The sequence below is a fragment of the Saccopteryx leptura genome, chromosome X (assembly GCF_036850995.1).
Source record: "Saccopteryx leptura isolate mSacLep1 chromosome X, mSacLep1_pri_phased_curated, whole genome shotgun sequence".
NCBI lineage: Eukaryota > Metazoa > Chordata > Mammalia > Chiroptera > Emballonuridae > Saccopteryx > Saccopteryx leptura.
The window spans coordinates 10,200,011-10,224,990 of NC_089516.1; the positions used below are offsets into that span (position 1 = coordinate 10,200,011).

General features: G+C 39.4%; 1 protein-coding gene across 2 annotated transcripts in view; it reads left to right on the top strand.

Annotated features, from left to right (window-relative positions):
• REPS2 (RALBP1 associated Eps domain containing 2) overlaps nt 1–24,980 on the top strand; it is a 225,955-nt gene that overhangs the window by 131,868 nt on the left and 69,107 nt on the right. For both annotated transcript variants that reach the window (XM_066356509.1, XM_066356510.1), the window contains exon 11: nt 481–534. In XM_066356509.1, the coding sequence (XP_066212606.1) occupies nt 481–534 (54 nt within the window). The remainder of the gene's footprint in view (nt 1–480; nt 535–24,980) is intronic.

Below are 24,980 nucleotides of genomic sequence, written 5' to 3' on the forward strand. Positions count from 1 at the left end.
AGAGAGGACATTGTCTACAGCAGCATGGGCTCTGATCACTGTTTTTATTCACTAGTGGGTCTTAGCCTTGACTGCACATTGGAATAACCAAGTGAGTTCTTAAAATCTGGGTTCTCAAAAGTTCTAAAAAGCCTGGGTTTCACTCCAGGAGAGATTATGATGTCATTGGTCTGGATGTCAGTACTGAAAGGGGGACTATCCTGATACTTCCTGGTAATACTCTTAGCCACTAGAGGCGCTCTCTCTGGAAAGTTGAAAATACTGTTCTGTTCTTTTGGGAGAACCTTCTTCCAAACTTCAAGAGTTCTTTATTGTTTTATAAGTGCTATAGCAACTATAGAAGTTTATAACACCATTTTTATAAGTGATGACTGAAGATTTTTTGTTTTAATGTAATGTGCCAGAGAAATAAAATTTATAGTCTTCTTATTCTCTTTCCCTCTTTTCTCTTTCTGTTCTTTAAAAACAAAACATCACTAGCTTTGAGAAGTACAACAGATGAAGTCTTACCAAACGACATGTCTGAGGATTCAGGTAGGAGAAAACCATTTTAATATATTTATGTAATTATTTCTAATAAAAACCCAGTAGTTTTAGTGAATAGAAGATTGGTACATCTATGATAGTATGTATATTTCTCTCACAATATTTGTTTTGTATTTTATTACAAGGGAACCTCCCCTCCCCCTCCTTTTTAACCCTATCCCTCTTTTCACACCTGAAAAGAGGGTGATTTCTTCTTCAGTTCTGAATTTAGGTTTAGCTGAAAGGATCACTCAGTTTGAATTTAGTCTCATTGTTAATGTAAAATCGACTGGCTTGGAGTTGAGATTTCTGTCCTGGGTGGAATAAGGAGTTGATGGTGTATCGATAGATCAGTTGGAGACCCACAGTTGAAATCTTCCATTTCCAAAGCAAACATCTCAAATATTTTCGTTATACTTCACCACCAGGAAGGTGAGCAAATGTTCTTATGCATGGAGTGGATTCCAAGCAGAAAAAGAAAGTTGTGTTTTCCCAGGATTTGGGCGTGTTGGAACTGTGTCTGTGAACCACAGAGATGGCCGGGCCTGTGTCCTCAGCTCTGTAGGTGGAGTCGTCAGTGAGCCAAAGTGAACCTAGTTAAGAACAAACTGCCTAGGGAAAGTGTTAATATTTAGAACTCTGATTATGAGGGCATGACAAAAATGGCTGCTGCCTTTTTAAAAAAATCTCTCTTAGTATTTAATAAGTAAATCATGTTTGTTTTGGTTAGCTAGCTATCATCCAAGGCTTATTTGTTCAAAGTTGGAACAAAGGGATCAATATAACCTCGAGGCTTATGTTATAAATGTTTCCCAAACACCAAGTTCATTCAAAGTTTAAGAGAGAGGAATAGAGGGAGAGAGTGGGGGTGGGGGTGGGAGGGAGGAGGAGAAGGAGGAGACAGAGAGAAAGAGAGAGAACACAGGAGAGCATATGAATGAGACTTTATGATTGATTTCAGATGTGAGGCCTAAGAATCTGTATTTGAGGTAGACCCCAGGTGATTCTGATAGCCTGTTTTGTTAACAGCTACCTCTAGAAGGTCATGTTAAGAAATAGAAAATTCAGCTCAACCATGAATCCAACAGTGGTAGGGATTCTCAGACCTAGTTTTTGGCTTTTGAAATTGAGTGGGATTCCTTTATTATGGGGGATGCTGTATTTGTGTAGGAGGAGTGCCTGAGCTAGGTAACCCTGATTTGTGGAGCCAAAGTGGATGCACCCCAGGTTTTGTGAACTTCCTGTTATGACATTAGCAAACACTATTTAAATATACTAAGTTAAATTGCTGTTTCTCCAATAGCCTTTGAGGCTACTGACTCTTCCTTTTTTTCCCCACAAGCATCACGTTTTCTGGGCTGAGCTTCAGATGCCGTTATTACCATTCTTTCATTGAGTAGGACTGGTGTCAGCAGACACAAGCCTCTTAGCGTGTGTCACGTGTGTGAGGCATAGGTGGATTTGTTTCACACTCTGTCTGCAAACATGCCCGTGGTTCCTGAGTCATTCCCCCACCGCGGCCCCTTTCTGTGGCAGATATGAGGGCTTGGATTCTGAACGGGAGACACCAGAGTTTCAGGGGTGTGCTTTCTAATTCTGGATGGCTGTCTTTGCCACGTGGACTGTTCACCTCAGTGGAGTTGCTGCCTTTTGGAAAATTAAACTTTAGCCTTACCTTTTTATCCCATTTCTCTTTCCTGGAAAGATGACATGCCCGAAGTATTCTAGGAAGTTGGCCTTCTTTCCTTTCCCAGCTAAATGGGAAGGGTGGTCCACCCGTTGGCGTCAGCCTGGATTTCAACACAACATGCCCTCACCATTTTTGCAATGTTCACATGCTCCAAATGCTGAGCCCGACTTTCAGGAACTTGGAAGGCTGATGGGAGACGTAACTAGAACAGTGAGCTCCAGCTTTGTCTGATCAGACTTACCAAGACCTGCCTGGGGTATCTCTTGCAGGTGGAAGGAGAAGCACCTCCCTGCCTTTTTCTTCCACTGCAGGCGGTGATAATAGTAATGGTGGGGAAGATGACAATGCGCTGGGTTACAGATGGGTGGGACTTTATCATTATCTGGCAATGGGAGTATCTCCTTTACATATTTTTTTTCATATGCTCTTACCCTTTTAATTGCTGAAAGTGTATATATTAGTGGGGTCTAATTGATTTGTTAGCTAACATTACAATTCCAGCTAATTCAATAAAGCACAGTACACAATGGTGATCTTTTTCTTGACATCTCTGGGTCATGCTGAGGGGCCTTCAGGCCTGTTGCTTCTCACACTGTAGTCTTCAGGCTGCCATGGTGACTCTAGCAGCTGCCCCAATTGCCCGCTACCATCTCATGATCTTCTGGGGTAGAGCAGGTGTCTTCTTCCATTACCCGCTCCCACCTGCCTCTCCTTTGCTCTTCTAGAAGGAACTGAATGTAGAAACCAGATTTCTAAACAGTAATATTTGGCAGTTTTCCAATACACTTAGTTGTGAAAGTATCTTCACTGTCTCATCTCTCCCTGTAAGGAACACCTGCATTTTTATTTTCCTTATCCTGTCTGTGAGGGCTCTGAGGTTCAGAGAGCTAGCAGCTAGTGGATGTCGTGGCAAGGATGAGCACTTCGGCCTCATGAACCCCAGCAGGGCCTCCGCTGCTCCTCTGCCCCTCTCACTCCATCTGTCTGTCTATCTAACTTGTACCAGCAGGGTCTACCCCGCCTTCCACGCCCATTCCTACCCCAGCAAAAACACCAAGATAAAGGAATTGATGGTCCCCAAGGTCTGGTTTGGTGAACTGTATTTTTCAGTGGCTAAGACTTCTACCTACATAATTATGGAAAGCAGCGGGGCCCGAGGGAGAAGAGGGCCACAGAGCCAGAGCTGGCTGTGGGCAGCCTGCTCGGAGGGTGACCCCCAGCTCAGTGGTGAGTCTGGTCACACTGTCCACCCAGCCAGAAGGCAGCGAGCTTGGCTGGAGGAGAGGCTCCTCTTCCTGCTTTCCTTTGCTGCCTGGGGTCTGTAGGGTGCGGGAGGGGAAGTTCATTTTCTGTGATAATGGGCAAGACGGGGCTCAGGCTCCTCAGGCTGCCCAGGCTTTTCAGAGCGCTGGCAGCGTTTTGGTGGTTTGAATTGAGTTGCCTGTGTTCTCACTACAACTAGCCAAAATGCGTGGGTTGGGAGAAATGTCTCTTCTGCAGCTGACCCCATGGAAGACGATGTATATTGCTGCTTTGTTCTGTGCCTTGTTAGTGCTTCAGTTCCCCTTCCTACCCTGCTTATCTAACACAAGGGTCTTAATGGTCCTTGGAAATCCAGCTGCTTCACAGCAAGGAGGGTTTTATCTTTGGAGCCATGTGCAAGAGGAGGGCATGTGCAATGAGACATTAGCTTTCTGGAAGGAACTTTGCAAATGATGTATAAACTCTTCTCCGTGGTCCTAGTTAGTAGCACTTTTTTCTATGAATTTTTATGACATTTTGTGATGAAAACTTTGCAGTGTTCGCAAAATCTTAGCATAGTTAGTGGCTTCTAAAGTTGTCTTCCACAGAGGACTGAAAACATCAAAAGAAGATTGTTTTTGTAAATGTTTCTAATTACTCCCAACAAGTTGGCCTTTTGAAAGTAGGCTTTATGGGTGTCGGTAGTGACCAAGTTAGTTTACGATGGAAATTTGATAAGGAAAGGTTGTATGTATGGTTGACAAAATATTTTAATGATTTCATGCCATAATATTCTCTGTACAATTTGGTCATAGAGACATGGGACACAAAAATATTTTCTTTTAGGGAAAGCTACATAGCTCATTGCAACTTACTTGTAGGAGCTTTGATTTCTTCAGGTCATGCTGTTCTAGTAGTATATTCTAAGAAAACCTTAACATAATATAGCCCAATAGATTTCTTCCTAGCCTTTAGGGGAGACTGGTTCAGAATCTATTACTAGGCTAACCCATCATTATGTAAATAAATAACCCCCTTGAGAAGGTTGTCTTTTTAGACTGGAATTTCTTTGTTAACCTTGATTTGAGAATGGCTTCTTAGATAGTGTTCTGATGAAAAAATGTTAGTTTTTATTTCCTTTAATTGTGCCTTTAGCTTTAGAAATAAATTTCCCAAATCATGGAACTGTGAAAAACGTCAGGTACTTCAAACACACACTTGTACTATAGTACGTTGACCTGTTGATGTTTTCTGTAAGAGCCCAGGTGCTGTGTATAAACCTGTTTAACTGTAGAAATGAAACCCAAGCAAACAAAACAATTAATCTTTGTTTCAGCCACTCTTAAGGATTCCAACAGTCTCAAAACAAGACCAAGATCCAGGTAGTGTCTAGAAATAAAACCCCCAAACTCAAAGCCAAACTCAAAGTCTTTTTCCCTTTTGATTTGAAGCTTACAATGTAGCTGAGTTCACTGTCATGAGGGGTCTGACTGAAGCATGCAGTACTTCTGGGAGACTCTTAGTTTCTGTGTTTATCACTGCTGGAAGACAGTGGTTGCTGCACTTTCTGGTCACCTGACATAAAGAAGTGCCTTGTGTGATATGTGCCAGTTGTTACAGGATGATAATGAGTAAGAGGAAGTAGCCTTGAAAAGAGGGAAATATGGTTGAACGGTAACTAACACTGCTATTTACTGTCATGACAAGGTGAACACCAAAAAGTAAGAAGTTACATCTAAAGTGAGGAAGTAAAATGCTTAAGGTGATTCCAATGAGTCGCAAGGCTTCAACTAAGTTTTTTTCTTTTTTCTTTCTGAAGTGAAAAGCAGGGAAGCAGAGACTACCGTATATGCCTGACCGGGATCCACCTGGCATGCCCACTAGGGCGATGCTCTGCCTGTCTAGAGCATTACTCTGTTGCAACTGGAGCCATTCTAGCACCTAAGGCAGAGGCCATGGAGCCATCCTCAGTGCCCGGGCCAACTTTTGCTCCAGTTGAGCCTTGGCTGCAGGAGGGGAAGAGAGAGATAGAGAGAAAGGAGAGGGGGAAGTGTGGAGAAGCAGATGGGTGCTTCTCCTGTGTGCCTTGACCTGGAATCAAACCCAGGACTCCTGCACGCCAGGCCGATGCTCTACCACTGAGCCAACCGGCCAAAGCTCAATTAAGGAGTTCTTATGGTTTGTTTCATCCTATCTTAGAGCCTCTTTTAGGCTTCATGGATTTTCAATCACTAGAGGTTGGCAGAACAGGGGTAGCTAGGGAGGCAGAGCTGTGGCTGACATCAGACATCAGAAGGGAGGAGCAATGACAAACACAGAAACATTAATAGAATCAATAGAACACCGAAGAGGAAAGATGGCATTGGGTCCCTTCTTGACCAGTATATGTCAGTGTAAGGAAACGGCATGTGTCTTTTCTGAGTTTTCCATTGGCTCCTAGTGACTTTTCTCCTCTTTCGGCTACCAGATACATTCCTGAAGAGGTGAGTTTAGATTTGATCGTATTTTGAAATGCTGACAGTGAAGGAAACCTTGTTTTCTTGTAAATCAGGGGTCCTCCTTAGTATATCTTTTATGTCTGGATTTTTTCAAATCAGGGTTTTGTTTTCTTGTTTATAGAAGGTACAGATATATATTCATATTTTAAAAAACAACAGATACATTATTTTATTTTGGTAGGAAAAAAAGTCAGTCATTATTTCTCTCCATAGTTACCACATTTACGCATTATTTTTCTTTTTTTAAGAATGAATGGATCTTGTACAGATTAGTCTGCACTGGCTTTAGGCTGTAGGAATGGTGACACTTCTCTGCCTTTATAGCAGGAAAACCCTTTGACTTGTAGAAATCTGGCATGTGTTCTACGTTAACCATAAATTGAACCTCACAGTTTCACTGCTGCTGACTTTCTCTCCCAAAGCGAGTCAGATTCCAAAATCTCATAGTCACATATTCTAGTATCAATCTCGTTGGCTAAATTTTATATATTATTCTTACAGAGATTGGTGTCCTGGTCTAATTTGGATGTTTTCAGTTCACTACTTCTGACCAGGTCTTTACTGAGACCAAGAGAATCAAATCATCTTTATCCTCATTTTTAGAATAATAAAGCTTTGTAGAAATATAAGGGGAAGATGGAAAATTACCATTCTAACCCATTTTATTGATTTCCTGCACATTTATATTTCAATTGGTTGCAGTCACAATTTTTCAGTATCACTTATTTGATACTTAGTTAACTTTCCAGAACAAAATATAAATATACAGGTTATATATGGAAATAAAATGGGATGAGATATGTGGTATGTGGTAGTGTGCTTAACTGTGTGTGTATTACTACAGCTATCTTTGGCATAGAGAGTTCTTTTAATTTCTAGCTAGAGTCTCTAATTTTTGTTTTAAATCAAGAGTTCCCATTTGAAAACTTTGTCATCATTTCTAATCAATTTCCTTTTATTCTGGTTGAAAGTAGTAGAATGTTCTTTCTATTAGATCTGTTGCACGCCTTTGGCTTGCTTGTCTTGCCAGTTGTGTTACAGGGACCACCCCAGGGCACACCACGTGACATTATAGTGACCTTATTAAAGATTGAAACATTGTACAGTGAACAAAATACCCCACTACCACCAAGAAACCTTGAGGAATTCATTCAGGAAAATGAAATCTCACTATGTGAGAACTAGCTTTACCAAGAACTGGAGTTACCTAATAGAAGTGGATGGATTTTAATTTCATAAGTGCCACTCTATTAGCTAAATCCTAAGAACAGTTTGCTGAGGTTATTTTGTCATAGGACGTATCTCTGACTCAAAGGTCATTTTCTTCTTTGACATGAAGTTGGCCAAGAAGCTGGGTAGAAAAGACATATACATCTACTTCTTAGAAAATTATGTTGGGAGTTCATCCACAAACTTATTCCTAAGCAATAGACCAATGTACTGAGTGGAATTAATTTAGAAAATAAGTAGTCCCTAATGAACGGCGTAGCCGCTCCCACCCAAAGGTAGCTTCCCTAGCTCACAGGCAGCACTGGGACATTTTTACAATGGGATTTGGAAACAGACAAGGACTAGAGTTTGAACTGAACCTGTGTAACTTTATAGCTGTATGACCTTTGACAGATTATTTAGTTAATTTTTCTTTAAATGACATTATTGGAGCTACAATCTCATAGTTGCCTGGGTAGCTAGCTACTGCCTTGTCACAGATTGAGGATGAATTTAAGAGGAGGCCTTTACTTTGAAAATTTCTCCAAACCTGTATTTCTCAGGTTTTTCATGGTAAGACAGACTAGAGCCCTCAGTCTGTTTGATATGTGCTTTCCTTTCCTGAATTTCATTTGTGGCTTATTCCCTTGAATATTTGATTCTTACTCTCAAGTTATTTGTCCCAATTCCATACGTGCCCGTCATGTATTTGCGTGTAAACAGGAGACAAGGTCTGTAATCAGTTAATGCCACGAAACCCTTCTACTAAAATTGGAAGTACCTAAGTGGAAGAGTTTACATGCTCTTCTTATTTATAATTTCAGTAGAAACAGACTTTAAAAGAAAGCTTTGCTTTTCAGTAAATTTAGGTCTAAGGTATAATAAGAGCAGAGAGGTTAAAAGATACTCTGATTCTCGGTTTGGTTTTGGGCATTATGACGGAGAGGGGCATTCAGGGGGCGGTCGAATTCATGGTTGCTTAGGGAGCCTGTCAGTCCTTTGCAGTCCCTTTGACTTTTGTGGGTATTTCCCAACTCAGCGCAGCTTCAGAGTAAAGCTTTGCCTGTCTCCTTTCTGACCTCCCTGTTCTGCTGCAGATCTTACTCTAGCACCCCCATAGAAGAGGCTATGAAAAGGGGCGCGGTCACACAAAACTCGTTCCAGAGCGTCCTCCTTGGATCTGAATCAAGTCCTCCAGCCTGGTATGCCAGGTGAAGTGCCCCTCTGCACCCCGGCCCCCTTCCTTTTCCTCTGGGGTCAGTGGATGGGCGTCTGCCGCAGAGGCCTTTGCAAACCCAGACACGAGCAGACCTGGCTGTTTCCCATTCCAGGAAGGTCTCTACATTGCTGCGAGATTCTTGGGAGGGAAAGCAGTTCTAGGGAAATAGATATCACATGTGTCTGGAGCCTTGCCCACACTTGCTCTGGATCAAGAGTTACGAAATTTTGTACCAAATGGATAAAAATACTTCATCCCCGGGCAGCCCACTGAGAGTGTGGCTGGGGTCTTGTTATCTGAATGCTGGTAATTTGTATACAAGATCACTGTCTGTCCTTTCCTCAGACGCCTGTGAAGTTCTGGGAAAGAGCTGGGTGAGCAGGGCCTGGACAGAACCTGCACTTTATCCCTGCAGCAGAGATCCTGTGTCCTGTGGGCTGAATGCTAAGGGGGCTCCGCTTTCTAAATCCGAATGGTGGTTAGGTGGTTGGTGGGGGGGGGGTCTAGGACAAGGGCTCTTTCAGGTGGGCTGCCCTGGGACTTAGGGATGGGACTTTCTAGAGCTAGATTGGAGTGGTGGGCTGTTAGAGGGGCCTGTCCACTCCTCCTGGCTCCCTGTGAAGTAGGAGTCTAGGGGGCCCATAGAACAGCAGAGGAGAACCATACCTTTGCTTTAGTGAAGGTGCCAGGATGCAGCGCCATCCGAAGTATTATTTCGGGAGCAACGAGGCCCTTTCCACTGACTAATATAGGCAAGCTGTAAATGCAATGATTTCCTGGACCTTTTTTATATATATATATATCTATGTGCATTTTAAATCAAGCCAACTTCAGATGCTAGTGATTTGCAGATTATTATCTTTTCTACTAACGCAAGAAAAGACTCCTTGGCTCACACATTAGCATGACCTCTGTGTCCCGGCGGAGCTCAGCATGTTTTATTTGTTCTAATAAAGTACTCTCTTCACAGTAAAGTTATAGAATGTTTTTAATATACTAGAATCTGGAGTTCTCTATGAAATTTGATTCTCTGCCATGAGTTCATCAGATAAAAATTTGCCTTGAGTTTCCCCCCATACTTTGATCCCAAATCCTGGCATAATTTCATAGTAACTGGTATTTGAGATGGGAGTAGTCATGGATGATGATGCTATAAAAATTTTACATGACTGGTGGATTATGACCTAGAAGATTTTTCTATGGGTGGAAGAATATTAAAACAATCTGGGCAGCTGTCTCAGTACGTTTTTCTTGCAAGGAGACAGACTAGAACCATGCAAGCATCTCTCAGGCTGTGTAACCCCACAAGGAGTGCCAGCTATTTGGAGAAGGGATGACATTTTATGACATTGGATCCTAGAGGGGAAGAGACAAGACTGGGCTCAGAGTCTCACTCAGTTATTAGCTGTATGATTTTCAACAAGTGGTTTAATCTTTCTGCATCTCAGATTTGTAATCTGTTAAATAGGGCCAGTATTCCACAGATTTGGAGGATTGTGGTGAGATAATAAATATAATCAAATAGCACCATGTTTGGCCTATAGGCAGTCATTTCCACAGCAGAATAATGACAAATGGGAGTCTGAAGATAAAGCCTTCTGCCTTCCTTGACCCCACAGTGGGACATTTCTGTGATTTGTCCCCCACTGTCCTTGGAGGGCTCACAAAGAGACCAAGCCTGCTCTTCTACTCCATTCCTCAACACAGCTTTCCATGGCTTTCTTCCCTCTTGCCCTGTCTCACTTTCCCCACGCCCAAGTAAAAGACCTGTTCCCAAGTCCCTGGGTTAGGGGCTGCTTTTGGGAGGACGTGAATTAAGACAGCTTCTTTTTACATCTTCACGTTGACATGACTTCAAGAGGAAAAGTATTTTGGTTTGATAAATGCTGAAGAACAGCTAGATGGCTGACATCTATATTTCTAGCCTACTTCTATTGTCTTTTCAGTGCAGGGTTACACAAATGACATTTTAAGGAGAACTTGAAGTCGATCACATGAAGAAGAGGGCAATATGAAAAGCAGGTGGTAACATTGCATCTACTTAATTTGTTTCCATGTTAGTTAATTCTCACAGGAAACTACAAGGGTCTAAGTTATATAAAATTTTAGTGTATTGCATTTTGCTAGAAATTACTTATTAAAATTCTGACAAACTAGAAAAGTATGAAGTAGAGTATAAACCTATCAGTGCACTCAGTGAGAACCATGATATCCATGTAGTAACCCCTCAGCTGCACTTGTCTTTATGTGTCATTGTTGATCAACTAGGTCACCCTAGCATTTGAACTGTTGATTGTGTTGTATGCCCATCACCCAAAGCCAAATCATTTTCTGTCACTGTATATTTGTCCCTCTCCCTCCGATCCCTTCCTAGGTAACCACTTCACTTTTATCTATGTCCATGAGTCATAGATTTATATCCCACCTATATGTGAAATCATATAGTTCTTAGCTTTTTCTGATTTACTTATTTCACACTCAGTATAATGTTCTCAAGGTCCATCCATGTTGTCAAAAATGGCAATATGTCATCATTTCCTATGGCTGAGTAGTATTCCACTGCAGATATGTACCACATCCTCTTTATCCAATCCTCTATCTAGGGACACTTTGGTTGTTTACATGTCTTGGCCACGGTAAATAGTATACAGCATTTCTTTTAATGGCCTGTGTGATATGGATGCACCAGAATTGATGGTGCATTAACGGAGATTTTTCTCTCACCCTGCCTCCCTCTCCTTGTCTCTCCCCCACACTTTTCTCTCATGCTCACACACTACTCCCTCGTGCATGCTCTCCTTGCTCCTTTCTCATGGAGCCCCTTGCCTCTCTCTTTCCCCCTTTTGTCCTCCTCTGTGCTCATTCCTACTCATCTTTCCCCCTCCCCTGCTCCTCCCCATCCTTCTCTGTTTCTCTCTCTTCTCTCCTCCTTCCCCCCTCATGGTCATGAGCTTCTCCTCCCCTGCTCCTCCCCATCCTTCTCTGTTTCTTCTCTCCTCCTTCCCCCCTCATGGTCATGAGCCTCTCTTTCCTAGGCTCCCCCAGCAACCTCATTTTTCTCTCATGTCATAAACAAGGCAGAGGTTTTTAAGGACTTTGTATCCATGTCTCTGTTTTCTCATTTACTTCTTTTCTTGGACTGAATCCTACAAGCTAGCATTGCTGTGAGAAAGGCCATACACATTTCAAGTATAGATATATGCTGTTAAACTGTGCTGTAGAAAACTTGGACCTGTCAACTAACCACAGTGCTGACATTGTCTGTTTCCTTACAGCCTTGCCAACACTGGATAATGTTCATCTTTTTGATCGTTACCAATCTGATAGGCAAATGTTTATATTTCCTGGATTCCTAATGAGACTGAACATCTTTTCATATCATTATAGGCCATTAATATTTTTTTGTGAATTGCCTACTCAGAAGGCCCTCTCATACATCTCTTTGCCTAGCCACAGGGAACACTGGTCTCCTCTTCACTTCTCTGATGAGGTCTGGCTCTGTCTCCTCTGAAGCACTTGGGTGGGTGGCACCGGGGAAGCTACCTGACCTGCTACTTCACTGAGTTCATGTCCTTCCAGCCCCCCGTATCCTGCCTTTCAGCCAACTTTATCACTTGAGACAGACTCTACCAGGGTTACCTTGTTTGTGACCGTAGGAGAATAAGGGAAGGTAAAGGAAAGAGGGATAGAGAATGTACAATGAAGCGAGATGTGGGCCTGAATTGAAAGGGAAAAATAACATGAAGCTAATACTATGAAAAATGAGAATCACAGGATTGTGAAAAACAATGAATGAGGCTCAGTTCCTGAGTCAGAGTGGCCAAAAGAGGAGTGGTAGTGTGTAGAAGAAATAGGGTGGAGGGAAGATGCCAAGAAGCAAGAATGAAAGAGGTAAATGAAGAAAAAGAGGACATGGTTGTTACATGGAGTGATGATGTTTATACAGAGGGAGAAGCAGATAAGATAAAAGACTGTAGCGGACCAAAGGGAGGTGAGCCTGCACACTCAGTATAGTACTCCGTTAGGGTTTAAGGAGATAGCTTAGAAGTGGGTGGCATTCATGCCTTCAAGTTTGTGAAGATTGATAGCACACTATGGTGAAGATTAACGAAGAGCTGATTTGTTAGCTGATTTGAATGTAAACCTATAAAAATAAACAAGGTCAACTTGGGCGGAGTGGGACAATTTGCTTTAACTTTGATATCTGTAAAGAGAGTGCCAACATAATGATTTACCAGAGTCTAGACTATCCCAAGAATCAATATAGGTAGGCTCTGACATTACATTTAAAGCATGTGTTTCATACTCTGATTGCTCTTCAGATAATATAAATCTTTTGCCTTATACTAAAGCATGTGTTTCCCTAGGTAGAAGTTGATATAACGATCACTGCATGTAAAAGGGAGATCACCTTTGTAATAGTGGATCCCGATTGTGCAACCATCCTTTCTTAGTTCCACACAGCTGCTGTGTTTGAGAAGACAAAATGTACAAGATAGTCTAAGTCAGTAATTATGTAAGCATACAGAATCTAGTGGCAGTCAAGCCCGGGACTAGCTCAGTGATATTTAGATTTTATAGCTCCATACTTTAGCTATGAAACATTTTATTACTGAAATTCCTGTAAGAAAAGTCACACTGTGAAGGCAATACTTTTTAGATTCTAACCTACTTTTCCTTGTTGACACAGTTGTTTCCATAAGGTATTTTTTTCCCCTTAAAAGGGTTTATTTCCCCCTGTTCCACGTTGTGGGGTAGGAATTCCCTTCCATTCACTCTTGACACTGACCTGCCACTTCCAAAGCCATGCCTAAGGTTTGCAGCCCAAGGTTTCCATGGTGATGGTCAGCCACTTCAGTGCTGTCTTTGCTACAACAACCCTGTTCCAGTCATTGAGCAAAAAATAAATAAATAAATGAAAATTTTAAAAATTAAATTGAAATATTAAATAAAAAAACCACAAAGAACAAAAAACAAAACCTAGAAAAACAATAATAAAAAACAACAACAAAACTAAAGAAAAACAAAAAATTAGAAGAAAAATTTTTCGAGAGATTTTTCTTTTTCCAGTAGGTGGCACTGGATTACATGTTTTAGCTCTGTAAAATCCAAGGCTGAACTCTGCTGGGAAGCTGCAGTCTCAAAGGTGGAGGTGGGGCTGCAGTCACGATGATGGATGGGACTTGTTATGAGGGCTTTATGGCTTTAGCAGTGGCGATTTCAGGCCTCCAGGTACTTGTCCTTGCATCCCAACAGAGCTAGGGACCGGACACAGAGCACCTGTTCTTTAGCTGTGAGGTATGTTTCTGCCACTCTGCGAGAGGAGGAAGGCGTGATCTGGGAGGCTGGGGGTTGCATTTTCTATTTTTGTGTTTCTTTCCGAGTGTGAGCTGCCTGTAGACTATGGGAACACTGGCAGTGGCCCCACAGTCTGCTGCTTTGGTTCAGTATCACATCAGATTCTCCCCAATCTCTCTGCTCCTCCCGGCAGAGGAAGACCTGGGCTCCCGGAATTTCTCTCTCCTCTCCGGATCCTCCTCGGAGGAAAGCTGGGCCAGTCTGGGCCTCTCCACAGCTGACTGTGAGTGTGCCTTTTTTTTTTACCCTTCCCACCTTTAGTTAATACATGGATCTTTCAGGCACGCCTGTGAGCCCAGCTGGGGTTCCTTTGCTGAGTTATAGCTGTTGAGTTTGTTGATATTTCAAGGGGAGAGATCAAGGCTATTTCTCAGGCCACCATTACTCTGATGTCATCCAAAATGTAATCTTTATATTTAAAATGCCTATAAAACTCATTTGAATAATAGACAAATACTTTCTTGTATATAAAATTCAAACATTAGAGGTCTGTCCTTAAGCATATCCACTTCAAGCCATTTCCTCCTCAGTGAGTATATTCCTGAGACATTGTCTAGTGTATTTAGTAATGTATATGTATACCTGTGACTTCAATTTCATGTTTTTTATCTTTAAAATAACTAGAATTACATTGTACATATTTCCCCATGCCTTTTCATAGTACATTATTTCTTGGAAATATGTCCATGTCAGTACTGATAATTTTGTAATTCTTTTATATATGCTCTATATACTGGCTACTATGTTAAAAACTGTATTATGGAATAATTCAAATATATGTAAAAGAGAAACCTTATCCCAAATTATTTTGAGGCAAATCCAAGATATTGTTATAATTTCATACATAAGTACTTTGTATGTATGTCTAGTGGATAGGCCTTTTAAAAAACTTAACTACTACACCTTTATTGTATGTACAAAATTAACAATAATTCTTTAATATCATCTAATATCTAGCCAGTGTTCAGTTTCCCTGAATTTTCTCAAGTATGTCTTTTTTATAGTGGCTTATTCAAATGAGGATCCAAACAAGGGCTACACATGCACATTGTGTTTGTTTTGACACCTATTAAGTCTCTTTTAATAGATAGTATCCTCCTTCCATCTCCCCCCCCCCTTTTAATAATTCATTCATTCATAGGAAAATTATCTACCCTATAGGTATTCCCATACTTTATATTTGGCTGGTTGTATGTTCTCTCATCTCCTGTATTTCTTATAAACTGGTAGGTAGATCTAGGCTGGATTAGAATCAGATTCTATTTTTGGCAACAATACTTCCTAGTGATGCTGTGTACTACCTACTGCATCCCATTAGCAGGTCCCTGATGTCTAATGCCGCTGTTTTTGTGATATTTGCTTGATCAGTGTGTTCATGTGGTATTAGCCTGATTCATCCATTATGAAAAAGATCCCCAGAGCCTTTCAAATAATGAGTTATTCAGGTATTGATCTATGCCTACATCCAGCGGTGTTTTGGTAAATGTTTAACAACTGGCCATTTGCCAGTTTTTATGGTATAAACACTCCTGTCACGGCCAATTTCACTCTTACTGATGTGTCACTGAATACGGGGCTGGAACAGATGTGCACAGTTGGCTCCCACAAGCTGGTTTGAACTGTTTCCAGCAAACCACGGCTTAGATCCATTACCTCATTGGTAGTTGCAAAATGGTGATACTCTATTTTATTACTTTTACCTTTATTAATTTGGACCATGGTTTATTTAGCCATTTTTCTTATTGTTGGACATTTCACTTATGACTGTTATAAAGCTTGTGAGCTGAAGAATGCTATAAAACAATATAATTGTCAATACATCACCACATTCCTTATATGCATTTGAGTTTATGGAATCATATGAAAGCTGAAATAGACTTCAGTAATGATGACCAGGAAAAATGTCTTACTCATTTAACTAGTATTTACTGAGCACTTATTGTGAGCTTGCTACTGTGGAGAATTCCAAGAGAAGTGTGGATGTGGCCCCACACTCTGCCGGTCAGAATTACAGTTAACATGTGAGAAGGGTGCTGAAGTCTGAGTGGTTTCAAACTAGGACGAGCTGTGGACAGTGTTGGTGGGGAGGGCACACAACTGTTGAGCTAAACTTTGAGGGTTGCATATGATTTTTGGAGTCAAATTTTGTTGATTCTTGTTTGATACCTGTCTTGGTTCACTTCTTATTACCAGTTTCTTGTGAAGGCTACTATAGCAATCTCGTCTGGTTTGCCTGCTTTGTTCTTCATAGAGCAGCAGGATTAGTTTTCTTAAGCAAAGCTGTGAAGTTACCTCCTAACTCAAAACCCCACAGGACCTTGCATGTAAATGCCAAATTTCTTTGTCTTGACAACTGGACCTGAAGTCGTGAGAGAACATGAGATCAGTAAGGGACACAGTACCATGGCCTGGCATGCCCAGGGAGGAGTGTATTTCAGGAGTAAGTGGAGACCAGAGGTCTAACGTCTGCTGACAGGACAAAGAGAATGGAGAGCAGGGGAGGAGTTTGTAATCTGTGTCCCTGGGAAGTCTTAGAACAGTTTATTGCAGTGATAGGGTTAATCCAGGTCGCAAAAGGTTGCGGAGTGATTGAGAAACTGGCATGGAATAGTTGTCATCACAAACTCATTTTGAAATGCTTAAGACCTAGAAGTTGGCCTGCCTATGTCACATTTAAAAAAATTCATGATAGAAAATAAACAGTTTCAAGATAGTAGAATTTTTTCTCAGGCTGTCTGCCTGCCTTCCCTTCAAAACGAGCATGTGTGCGTGCAGGAAAACACACACACACACACGCACACACACACACACACACACACGCACACACACGCAGCTACTGATTTTAACCAACCGAAGACTTTAATAATAAAATGATTTAAAGAAATGCATTTATGTAAATGTAATATGAGAAATAAAACTTGATTTTCACAAGGTTAAATCTTGTTTTTGTTGCTTAACTCTGTGCATGTCTCTCCATCTGGGGCCTACTTAGCCCTTATCACATACCCACGGTGCAGGAGGAGTTCTTGGTAAACACTGGCAAATAAATTCAAGAATCATAGTGTCCATGTTGAAGGAGAATTTACATGTCATCTCACATTGTTACAGGCAAGGAGACAGATCCAGAGAGTGTAATCACTTTGATCTCCGTCAAAATCCTGTGAAGATGGGCAATCTTTGTTTGGATCTTTGTTGTAGCACATTTGGTACCAGAGAAAGCAACATATATATTAATTTAACTTGGGGCACACCTTCTTTTTCTATAGGTAATCAAACTAATATATAAACTTAAAAGATATGTTAAATAATAAATGTGGTGCCCTCTTTATGCAAGAAAATAAGACTGTTTTCCTGTGTTCCCTCCCACGTGATTTACAGTGTTGGGCAGACTTCCCTGAGGTACTTTGGGGAGACAGGAAATAAGTCTTGCCTTCATAAATAAGAAATCTTAGGACTATATCTATTTCTTTTTTAATGATAAAAAATTTAAACATATAAAAAAAGAAAAGGAATAATATACTGAACCCCTGGCTTCAACAGTGATCAACTATGGTCCATCTTGTCTCATCTGTATTCTCCTCCTGCCCCAGGTGATCAATTATACTTTTTTTCTGCTCTTACCTATTAAAAAAAAGATTGATGTATAATTTGCAGACCATAAAGTTCATCTATTTTTTATTCATTTATTTTTTGTTGTGTGTGGGGTTAGAGAGAGAGAGAGGAAGGGAGAGCGATGAGAAGTATCAACTCATAGTTGCAGCACCTTAGTTGTTCATTGATTACTTTCTTATATGTGCCTTGAGCAGGGGTCTCCAGCTGAGCCAGTGACCCCTTACTCAAGTCAGCGACCTTGGGCTCAAGCCAGCGACCTTTGGGCTCAAGCCAGAGGGTCATGTCTGTGATCCCATGCTCAAACCAGCAACTCCGCACTCAAGCTGGTGAGCCTGTGCTCAAGCTGGTGACCTCAGGGTTTTGACCTCAGCATCCCAGATCGATGCTCTGTCCACTGCACCACCACAGATCAGGCAAAGTTAATCAATTTTAAGTGTACAAATTCAGTGATTTCTAGTAAATGTATCACATTGTGCTACTGTCACCATAATCCAGTTTTAGAACATATTCAACATCCCAATAATACCTTTTATGTCTGTTTACAGTTGGTTTCCAGGCCCTGCCCCAGGCAACAACTAATCTACTTTCTGTTTCTACAGATTTGCCTTTTCTGGACATTTTATATTAATAGAATCATACAATATGGTGCCTCTTGCTTCTGGCTTCCCTTACTTTGTATAATATTTTTGAGATTCATCCATGTTATAGCATATATCAGTATTTCCTTTCTTTTCGTTGCTGAATAGCATTCATTGTATGACTGCCACATTTGGCCTATCCAGTCTTCAGTTTGATGGACATGAGTTGTTTCTACCTTTTGCCTATTATGAATAATGCTGCTCTGACCATTTGAATACAAGTCTTGATATAAACGTGTTTTAGTTTCTCTAGGGTACATACCTAGGACCAGGATCGGTGGGTATATGATAAATTTATGTTTAACCTCTTAAGAAACAGCCAAACTGTACTCCCAAGTCTCTATGCCATTTTATATTTCCACCAGCAGTCTATGAGGATTACTTGTTCTTCATATCTTCACTAACACTGGTTATCATTTTTATTATAGCCATCCTACTAAGTGTGAAGTGGTGTTTTGCTGTGACTCTGATTTGCATTTCTCTGATAACTGATGATGTTGAGCATCTTTTCATGGGCCTTTTAGTGATTCCGGTAGCTTCTTTGGTGAAATATCTATTCAAATCATTTGCCCATTTTTAAAAACTGGGTGTTTGTCTTATTGTTGAACTGTATATCCTGGAGTTCTTTTTTTTTTTTTTTTTTTTTTAATAAATTTTTATTAATGGTAATGGGATGACATTAATAAATCAGGGTACATGTATTCAAAGAAAACATGTCTAGGTTATTTTGTCATTAAATAATGTTGCATACCCCTCGCCCAAAGTCAGATTGTCCTCCGCCACCCTCTATCTAGTTCTCTGTGCCCCTCCCCCTCCCCCTAACTCTCTCCCTCCCTCCCTCCCATGTCCTCCCTCCCCCCACCCCTGGTAACCACCACACTCTTGTCCATGTCTCTTAGTCTCGTTTTTATGTTCCACCAATGTATGGAATCATGTAGTTCTTGTTTTTTTTCTGATTTACTTATTTCACTCCGTATAATGTTATCAAGATCCCACCATTTTGCTGTAAATGATCTGATGTCATCATTTCTTATGGCTGAGTAGTATTCCATAGTGTATATGTGCCACATCTTCTTTATCCAGTCTTCTATTGAAGGGCTTTTTGGTTGTTTCCATGTCTTGGCCACTGTGAACAGTGCTGCAATGAACATGGGGCTACATGTGTCTTTACGTATCAATGTTTCTGAGGTTTTGGGGTATATACCCAGTAGAGGGATTGCTGGGTCATAAGGTAGTTCTATTTGCAGTTTTTTGAGGAACCACCATACTTTCCTCCATAATGGTTGTACTACTTTACAGTCCCACCAACCGTGGATGAGAGTTCCCTTTTCTCCGCAGCCTCTCCAACATTTGCTATTACCCGTCTTGTTGATAATAGCTAATCTAACAGGGGTGAGGTGGTATCTCATTGTAGTTTTGATTTGCATTTCTCTAATAACTAATGAAGCTAAGCATCTTTTCATATATCTGTTGGCCATTTGTATCTCTTCCTGGGAGAAGTGTCTGTTCATGTCCTCTTCCCATTTTTTTATTGGATTGTTTGTTTGTTGTTGAGTTTTATGAGTTCTTTGTAAATTTTGGATATTAGGCCCTTATCTGAGCTGTTGTTTGAAAATATCATTTCCCATTTAGTTGGCTGTCTGTTTATTTTGATATCAGTTTCTCTTGCTGAGCAAAAACTTTTTATTCTGATGTAGTCCCATTCATTTATCTTTGCCTTCACTTCTCTTGCCATTGGAGTCAAGTTCATAAAATGTTCTTTAAAACCCAGGTTCATGATTTTAGTACCTATGTCTTCTTCTATGTACTTTATTGTTTCAGGTCTTATATTTAGGTCTTTGATCCATTTTGAATTAATTTTAGTACATGGGGACAGACTGTAGTCGAGTTTCATTCTTTTGCATGTGGCTTTCCAGTTTTCCCAACACCATTTATTGAAGAGGCTTTCTTTTCTCCATTGTGTGTTGTTGGCCCCTTTATCAAAGATTATTTGACCATATATATGTGGTTTTATTTCTGGGCTTTCTATTCTGTTCCATTGGTCTGAGTGTCTATTTTTCTGCCAATACCATGCTGTTTTGATTATCATGGCCCTATAATATAGTTTAAAGTCAGGTATTGTAATGCCCCCAGCTTCATTCTTTTTCCTTAGGATTGTTTTGGCTATTCGGGGGTTTTTATAGTTCCATATAAATCTGATGATTTTTTGTTCCATTTCTTTAAAAAATCTCATAAGAATTTTGATGGGAATTGCATTAAATTTATATATTGCTTTGGGTAATATGGCCATTTTAATTATATTTATTCTTCCTATCCAAGAACAAGGAATATTTTTCCATCTCATTGTGTCTTTTTCTATTTCTCTTAATAATGCCTTGTAGTTTTCGTTATATAGGTCCTTTACATTCTTTGTTATGTTTATTCCTAGGTATTTTATTTTTTTTGTTGCAATCGTGAAGGGGATTATTTTTTTGAGTTCGTTTTCTAATATTTCATTGTTGGCATATAGAAAGGCTATGGACTTTTGTATGTTAATTTTGTATCCTGCGACCTTACTGTATTGGTTTATTGTTTCTAATAATCTTTTTGTGGAGTCCTTCGGGTTTTCGATGTATAGGATCATATCATCACCTTTACTTCTTCTTTTCCGATATGGATGCCTTTTATTTCTTTGTCTTGTCTGATTGCTCTGGCCATAACTTCTAGCACCACGTTAAATAAGAGTGGAGAGAGTGGACAACCCTGTCTTGTTCCTGATTTAAGGTAGAAAGTCCTCAGTTTTATGCCGTTTAATATGATGTTGGCTGATGGTTTATCATATATGGCCTTTATCATGTTGAGATATTTTCCTTCTATACCCATTTTGTTGAGAGTCTTAAACATAAAATTGTGTTGTATTTTATCAAAAGCCTTTTCTGCATCTATTGATAAGATCATGTGGTTTTTGTTCTTTGTTTTATTGATATGGTGTATTACGTTAACCGTTTTGCATATGTTGAACCATCCTTGAGATTCTGGGATGAATCCCACTTGATCATGATGTATTATTTTTTTAATATGTTGTTGTATTCGGTTTGCCAGTATTTTGTTTAGTATTTTAGCATCTGTATTCATTAGAGATATTGGTCTGTAGTTTTCTTTCTTTGTGCCATCCTTGCCAGGTTTTGGTATGAGGGTTATGTTGGCCTCATAAAATGTGTTTGGAAGTATTGCTTCTTCTTCAATTTTTTGGAAGACTTTGAGTAGAATAGGAACCAAGTCTTCTTTGAATGTTTGATAGAATTCACTAGTATAACCGTCTGGGCCTGGACTTTTATTTTGGGGGAGGTTTTTAATAGTTTTTTCTATTTCCTCCCTGCTGATTGGTCTGTTTAGGCTTTCTGCTTCTTCATGACTCAGTCTAGGAAGGTTGTATTGTTCTAGGAATTTATCCATTTCTTCTAGATTGTTGTATTTGGTGGCATATAATTTTTCATAGTATTCTACAATAATTCTTTGTATATCTATGATGTCTGTGGTGATCTCTCCTGTTTCATTTTGGATTTTATTTATTTGAGTCCTGTGCCTTTTTTCCTTGGTGAGTCTTGCCAAGGGTTTGTCAATTTTGTTGATCTTTTCAAAGAACCAGCTCCTTGTTTTATTGATTTTTTCTATAGTTTTTCTGTTCTCTATTTCATTTATTTCTGCTCTTATTTTTATTATCTCCTTTCTTCGGCTGGTTTTGGGTTGTCTTTGTTCTTCTTTTTCTAGTTTCTTAAGGTGTGAAGTTAAGTGGTTTACTTCGGCTCTCTCTTGTTTGTTCATATAGGCCTGAAGTGATATGAACTTTCCTCTTATTACTGCTTTTGCTGCATCCCAGAGATTCTGATATGTCGTATTTTCATTTTCATTTGTCTGTATATATCTTTTGATCTCTGCGCTTATTTCTTCTTTGACCCATTCATTTTTTAGAAGTATGTTGTTTAGTTTCCACATTTTTGTGGGTTTTTCCCCCTCTTTTTTGCAGTTGAATTCTAGTTTCAAGGCTTTATGATCAGAAAATATGCTTGGTACAATTTCAATTTTTCTAAATTTGCTGATATTGTCTTTGTGGCCCAACATATGGTCAATTCTTGAGAATGTTCCATGTACAGTAGAGAAAAATGTATACTCTGTCGCTTTGGGATGAAGTGTCCTGTAGATGTCTATCATATCCAGGTGTTCTAGTATTTCGTTTAAGGCCACTATATCTTTATTGATTCTCTGTTTGGATGACCGATCTAGAGCCGTCAGCGGTGTATTGAGGTCTCCAAGTATGATTGTATTTTTGTTAGTTTTTGTTTTAAGGTCAATAAGTAGCTGTCTTATATATTTTGGTGCTCCTTGGTTTGGTGCATATATATTAAGATTGTTATGTCTTCTTGATTCAACTTCCCCTTAATCATTATGAAATGACCATTTTTGTCTCTGAGTACTTTTTCTGTCTTGTAGTCAGCATTATCAGATATGAGTATTGCTACACCTGCTTTTTTTTTGGGTGTTGTTTGCTTGGAGTATTGTTTTCCAGCCTTTCACTTTGAATTTGTTTTTATCCTTGTTGCTTAGATGTGTTTCTTGTAGGCAGCATATAGTTGGATTTTCTTTTTTAATCCATTCTGCTACTCTGTGTCTTTTTATTGGTAAGTTTAATCCATTTACATTTAGTGTAATTATTGACACTTGTGGGTTCCTTACTGCCATTTTATAAATTGCTTTCTGTTAGTTTTGTATCTTGTTTGATTCTTCTCTTTTGTTTTTCTATCATTTGTTTTTGTTTGTTTGTGTTCCATACTTCTTTCCTCTGTTGCTACCTTTTTTAAGTGAAGTGTTTTTGTGGTGGTTTTTTCAAGGGTGGTTACCATTAAGTAATGAAAAGGGTACCTACCATATTCATTGTAGTACCCTATTTTATGAGTATTTCTGCACTTCATCGTCCTTTGCTACTGTTAATCTCCATCCTCTCCCCCCTTTTTTTCCTTTGTTGTCACAGTTTAAGTTTGGTTTTATTGTGTTCTTGGTGGAGCTGTTAATTGTGGTGTTGTTTTCTTTTGTTCTTTGAATCTGGTTGGAAACCCCCCTTTAGTATTTCCTGGAGTGGGGGCTTTCTGCTGATAAATTCTCTCATCTTTTCTGTATTTGTGAATGTTTTTATATCTCCTTCATACTTGAAGGATAGCTTTGATGGGTATAGTATTCTTGGCTGAAAGTTCCTCTCTTTCAGGGCTTTAAATATTGGGGTCCACTCTCATCTAGCTTGTAGAGTTTCTGCTGAGAAATCTGATGATAATCTAATAGGCCTTCCTTTATATGTTGTACTCTTCTTTTCCCTGGCTGCCTTGAGAATTTTTTCTTTGTCATTGGTTTGTGTCATCTTTATTATGATGTGCCTTGGAGTGGGTTTGTTGGGGTTAAGAAAACTCGGTGTTCTGTTTGCTTCTTGAATTTGAGGCTTTAGTTCTTTCCACAGGCTTGGGAAGTTCTCGTCTATTATTTGTTTGAGTATATTCTCCATTCCATTTTCTTTCTCTTCTCCCTCTGATATACCTATTATTCTTATGTTATTCTTTCTGATGGAGTCAGACAATTCCTGTAGGGCTTTCTCGTTTTTTATTATTTTTGAGTCTCTTTCTTCTTCTCTCTGTTGTGCCTCAAGTTGTTTGTCTTCTATTTCACTAATCCTCTCTTCTATCTGACCTGTTCTATTAGCTAAGCTTGTTACCTCGTTTTTCAGCTCGTGAATTGAGTTTTTCATTTCTGTGAATTGTTTTTATAGTTTCAATTTCCTTGGTAATATATTCTTTGTGTTCATTGAGTTGTTTTCTGATCTCCCTAAATTGCCTGTGTTTTCTTGTATATCTCTGAGTATTTTTAAGATTTCTATTTTAAATTCTCTGTCATTTAGCTCCAAGGCTTCCAATATGTTAAGTCTTTTCTCCATAGATTTTTCCACATCTATTTGTGTTACCTCTCTTTCTTTTGTATCCATAATATTCGATTTCCTCTTTCTTATTGGCATCTGAGGGTGGTCTTGTTGATAGCACTAATTAGAATTAATAAAGAGTAAAAAATAAAAAAATTAAAAAAAAAGGTAAAACACCCCACAAAAAAAAAAAACAGTAATAATTTATTATTTCCCCATTTTTTCTTTCTTCTCTTTCCCTCCTCTCCCCTCCTCAGGGAAATATCGTGATGACCTGTGAATTATATTATGCTAAATGGAACAAAAACTACCTATAATGGAGGGCCTGATTTGGGGTGAAGAGTTCAAGGGGCAAAAAAAAGGGAGTAGGGACCTACTAAATGCAAAAAAAAAAAAAAAAAAAAGGAAGAAAATCTTAGACAAGCATGAGATGATTTGCTTGTAAGTGATGGTCGACTAAGAGATATAATGAGAGGGATAAGAGGGAACCAGAAAAAAGGAGAAAAAAAAAAGAATAATAAAGAAGAAAAAAATAAAAATAATAAGTAAAAATCTGTTGTATTAAGTGGAGCGAAGACTAAATACAATGGAGACCTTGGGTTGGGAGGAATGCTAGTGAGTTAAAAAGCAACGTAAAAAGTACCCAAAATGCTACAAAAATAAACAAACAAACAAACAAAACAAAACAAAAACAAAAGTGAAAAAGAAAAATAAAACCAAAAAAAAAAAAACCTTGAGTCCCAAATTAACTAATTTGTTCGTGATTGAGGATTAAATGGGAGGAAAAGTAAAACGAGAAAAGAAGAAACAAATAGAAAGGAAAAAATAAGAAAAAGAGAAAAACGAAGGAAGAAAAAAAAAGGAAGAGAAAAAAACAAAATAAAGCAAAACGAAAAAAAACAAAAGAGGAGAGAGTGAGAGTTAAGTGTTTTGGAGTATAACCTTAAAGGAGGGTGAGGATGAAGAAAAGAAATAAAATGTAACACTCATGGGTAGTGTAGTTCAAGAAAAGGGAAGCATAAGTTGGGCAGAGAATAGAAGGACCGAGGTG